The sequence below is a fragment of the Habropoda laboriosa genome, unplaced genomic scaffold, assembly GCF_001263275.1.
Source record: "Habropoda laboriosa isolate 0110345459 unplaced genomic scaffold, ASM126327v1 scaffold67, whole genome shotgun sequence".
Taxonomy (NCBI): Eukaryota; Metazoa; Arthropoda; class Insecta; order Hymenoptera; family Apidae; genus Habropoda; species Habropoda laboriosa.
Genome location: NW_017100242.1, coordinates 3,588,190 through 3,592,871, shown reverse-complemented (window position 1 = coordinate 3,592,871; position 4,682 = coordinate 3,588,190). Strand labels below are relative to the sequence as shown.

Here is a 4,682-nt window from a genome sequence, read left to right as displayed (position 1 = left end):
TACTACTTCTTTATTTCATGAATTCTATAATGAATTATATAATGAATAATTGAACCATCAATTAAATTTTCTAGTAGCTTAATTTGTTAATCCTAAATTATTTTTTAAATCATGCATACTTTTTTCTTAGTTTAGACTTGCATAATTTTTTATAACGCATTTGATTCATACGAGACATCAACATATATATAAGAGGTAAACAAAATACTAATAAGTATATTTTTAAAAATGATGGAAAATGAAATGCAAAATTCCAAGAATTTGGTAAAGAAACGGTAAATTTTTGTGTTTCTTCAAAATATGGAATATTTCTTAGTATTATAATTCCTTCACAAAGAAAGCCTAATGGATATAAAGGCATCCATATTGTATATCTTAACCATGTTAAAAATGAAATTTCTATTTTCAATAATTGTGTAATGTAATATGGGTACCTAAATATTTCTACTGTACTCCAAACAAGGAAAAGATAAAAAATAACTGGTTTAGTTTGCATACGGGGTTCAGCTTCAATCATACTAAATAAAATAAATGTTCTGCCTCCTACTTGTACAAATGACACAAGTGTACTGCTCTTAGTATAACCAAATAATGAGTGCATAACTTCTAGAAACTGTAAAAGTTGTATAAACTTCATTGCATTTCCAACAGTTGTGTAAGTTTCTTTCATAGAAGCTAAAATAAAAAATTTAATACTTAATTATAGTTTAGTTATTGTTAGAACTAATTGATTTTATATAAACTACTTATATAGTCACCCACCTGGTCCATCTCGCGAATACATGATTCCCATTACAATAAGAATGTAGATAAAACCAACAAATTGACAAAGATTATAAATAATAAGATATACCTTTTTGAAATCCTCTGCAAATAAATAATCATAAATTAATATCACAATCTATTTCAATTATAATGTAACTTAAAACATTCTTTAAGACGTTCATTGTCACGAACGCAACATATACGGTCCAAAATGTATTGTCCAGCATGGGCATACTTAACGAAGTATGTATACCTTTTTCGTAACCGAATTCTTCTTTATGAAGTTTGTCATACATGCCAGGATAATCATTGCATATATCCCGCTTTTCGTCTTCATTGTCGTCTAAATCTTCGCTTGTCCATTTATCAAAATCAATTTTTAACCATGATGGCTTTTGTGGTTGACTGGTTAATCTTGGCCACCAAGCAGAACACTTTTTTCTCAATGTAAAATTTACTTGTCGATTTATTACTTTAAACATACTGTCCTGTAATAATAAAAAATGAATCATTCTTATTAATTACGTTTACAATATAAAGAATGTTTTGTTTTTATTGTAAATAAGTGTATTTCAAAAGTAAATTACAAAACATATGAACCTAAAAAATCATTAATATATGTTACATGCAAAATGTAAAAGCCGAAATTCATCCGGCAACAAATGATGGACTTCGAAAACAAAATCTTTTATTCTTTATCTTATTTCTATGATATTTATTCTTTTATGTTTGGTGATTTTTCCCAAAGTAACTTTGTTTGTTTGTATTTTTTGTTATTCACCAAATGCTTAATCAACATACATAGGTCCTAAAATTAATCCTTTCGTAAAATCTACTTTTGTATTTACAAGCGTTTGGTCAAAAGTAAGTCTCTTCACAATACATTGAATGTAAACGGAAGAATATGTTTGGAAAGTACGTTAGTCTAAGGTTGTATGATAATAGAAAATTATCTTTCTCATCAAGAAAGATTACTTGATAAACGCAACTTGATCATGATCTCTGAAGAAACTTACTTTTTATATCAAATAGTTATAATTACAGAAGTAAATTTGACATAGAAAGGACTAACATATATGTGCACAGATCGGCAAAGCAAAGATCCAAAATAAGCGAAAAACAGGCAGACGCGCTATCCCGAATACTCTTCGGTCTTACATCTTTTTTTTTTATTATCGACTGCTCATCCGTTACCGACTACTCACGTTAGGCTTGAACTTTGCCCATCCTTGCTCGTGAAAGAGTAAGTGCGATAACCTTACTCTATCGCTATTGGCTGATCAACAGCGAGATGTTACAATTTCTTCTGCATCTCCTACTTCTAAACCTATCTCTCAACTAATTTTAAAAAAATTGATTCTCGAAATAAAAATTTTCATATTTGTATATCTCATACAAAGTGTGTCAAAGGTACTTGTAGTGGTTGTATAACTAAATTCTATGTGGGTAATTAAGATTTCGTTGTCATAGATGCTATTTCTTTCTATTTTTCTTTTTTTTAATACTTCTTTTCTATAGTTAAATTTATACAACAAACATTAGTAAATACATTTTAATAATACAAACTGTATATTTAAAAGAAAGAAAGAAAAAGGAAATTGAGTTCTATGCACATAAAAATCAATTATTTAATCTGTAACTTCAACAAAGCCTCCATCAGATATACAAATATAGAGCTCTTCAACTTTGAGATTAAACTTCTTAAAAATACTTAATAGTTGCATCCTACTACTTTACCACATCAAAGTCTATAACTAGAACCTATCATTATGAAAAATTCGTCATCAAGAATTATACATAACATTTACCTAAACATTGCCACACCTACATACAAAAATATTTTCTTATTAATAATAGAAATGTTACCTCAGTGTTAATAGATGAATGTAAATCCAAGTTAAATCTATAATTATTAAGACCTCTAGCACCTTGTCCATAAGCTATAACTTCTAATTTTTTCTCATCCATATCAACATTAACATCCTAAAAAATATAACTTGGTATACCATACCTTAACATCAGTTAAATCTACCTTTAATGTAATTTGATTTTCTGTTTGAGCCCAGTATACAAATGGAGTTAAAATATCTGCCATTTTTTCATTTTATATTTATAAAAATTTTATTTCGATTTTGTTCCTTTTTCTAATAAATTAATATTAAACATAACACTATTTTACGCAAAATCAGCACAGAGCTTATAGTTATTCAAATAATATTCACTAATATATGTTATAATTTAACATTTAAATGCAACTTCATTGGTCATTCAATGTAAACACAAAATTTTACATTGCAACGTTATTGTCAGCTTTGAAGTTAATAGTGGTTAGTATATTATCTGCCTTGGGTTGTGTAAAGGTACAAGAAGTGCACGTTTGCACTCTCTGTGATTAACGTCTTGTGATAAAACACATAAATTCAGTGAACATAAATACATTGACCGCTGTAATAATTATTTGAGAAACTCTGTGAAAGATTTGTTTAGAAGTACAAATCAAATATCTAGAAAAATGGTAGAACCTTTATCTGAATTCACCATGACTATGTTTACGTACATATGTATTTACAATGAGTGCATTAATCTTTACCGAATCCCTAGAACAAACACAAGCACACAGCGGCGATGATCCTATGTGAAATGGCATACAATGCGCAAGTGAGATGTGCGAAAATCATTCTGATACTAGCCGGCCAACAGTTTATGTCGAAGTGGCTGCGGCGTTTACTGGGTGTCGGTAAATTGATAATTATACGTATACATATATTAAATGCTATACGTAGCTATATGTATGTATATATTTTGTATGTATACGTTTTGGAACGAATTAAGTCGTTATAGGAGACTCCATTGTATGAAATTTTTATATGTAGGTGTTATTAAATGTTTGCTTGTGCGCCAACCCAGGTAGAAGAACAGAGCGAGCAGATAATCTTTTTGGTTTCCTATTCTATCAACACGCAACATTACCGATAGTTGGTTGAAAACCACTTATCTATCTACACAAAAACTTTCCCTCAAGCGGCGACAGTATAAGACCACAGACGATGTATAGGATAGACTTTGCATCTTATGGGACTTTTTGTCTGAGGTTTTGGGGCCGAGAAGACCCTTACTATTTTCGTGTTGCTATCAACGTTACCGATTTAATATAGAATAAGATTACAACATTAGTAGTGGTTGGAATTGGAATTAAGTTGGAATTGGAGGTGGAATTGGTATCAAAATGATTTTTACGCATCGTACTCCATTTCACATAGGATCTTCGCTGTGTTTGTGTTCGGTCTAGGGTTTCGACAAAGATCGATGAAATTCACGACACATACAGAATTTAATATGATAATATTACTATCATATAGGGGAATTTATTCTAACTGATATTAATTGAAGAAAACGATGTATATCTTTATTCTAACTGAAGAGACCAATGATTAAGCATTTTTATACACGTAGGTTATTCGTACTCGACTTGTATAGTTTATATATAGGAAGTGCAGTGAGTCGTGCACATGAATGTAAGACATGTGTTACTGTCGAGTTGACAGTTTAATTAATTAAGTTAAGTAAAAACATTAACTTCCTTCAGTGCACATGATAATTACTAATCTTTTGAGATATTATAAAGTAATTTATTTTTCGTTTAAATGTACGTTTCATGATGATTTAAAAGAAACTTGTTTTTTATTGACTCAACGCTTAGACACACCTGAATTTTAAGGTTAAAAGGTAATTCTAATTGTATTCTATTCGATTTTTTTATAAAAAGATATTGGATTTTTGTTTGTATTTTGAATATATATTTAATTAAAATATAGTTTTTGCATGTATTTTTTCATTAATTATTAGAAAACGAAATAAATTTTCGAAGTTCGAATATGTTCTTGTAGCTCAGTTTCACGTGCAATTTATGAGTAAGA

The 4,682-nt window shown here is 29.2% G+C and overlaps 2 protein-coding genes across 5 annotated transcripts in view; one reads left to right on the top strand and one right to left on the bottom strand.

The window, feature by feature from the left end:
- Window positions 1-109: 109 nt before the first annotated feature.
- LOC108571975 (very-long-chain (3R)-3-hydroxyacyl-CoA dehydratase) lies at window positions 110-2,860 on the bottom strand. Its single transcript, XM_017934143.1, has 5 exons — window positions 2,783-2,860; window positions 2,632-2,748; window positions 1,019-1,253; window positions 763-867; window positions 110-675 (listed from the first exon to the last, which is right to left on the bottom strand). The coding sequence occupies exons 1-5, from the start codon at window positions 2,858-2,860 to the stop codon at window positions 110-112; spliced, it is 1,101 nt and encodes a 366-aa protein (XP_017789632.1).
- A 246-nt stretch (window positions 2,861-3,106) lies between these two features.
- Window positions 3,107-4,682, top strand: part of LOC108572003 (vacuole membrane protein 1-like) — a 5,246-nt gene continuing 3,670 nt past the window's right edge. Inside the window, exon 1 of one of the 4 annotated variants that reach the window (XM_017934180.1) lies at window positions 3,107-3,280. In XM_017934180.1, the coding sequence (XP_017789669.1) occupies window positions 3,278-3,280 (3 nt within the window). In that variant the 5' untranslated portion in view covers window positions 3,107-3,277. Of the gene's footprint in view, window positions 3,281-4,042; window positions 4,215-4,236; window positions 4,492-4,682 lie in introns of those variants that run through there. The other 3 variants (XM_017934182.1, XM_017934179.1, XM_017934181.1) reach the window with 3 other exon arrangements.

Coding starts and splice junctions, on each gene's coding strand:
- LOC108571975 (XM_017934143.1), bottom strand. CDS start 2,860: ATGGCAGATATTTTAACTCCATTTGTATACTGGGCTCAAACAGAAAAT. Junction 2,749..2,782: donor TAAAGGTAGATTTAACTGAT/GTTAAGGTATGG, acceptor TATATTTTTTAG/GATGTTAATGTTGATATGGA. Junction 1,254..2,631: donor ATTCATCTATTAACACTGAG/GTAACATTTCTA, acceptor TTATTATTACAG/GACAGTATGTTTAAAGTAAT.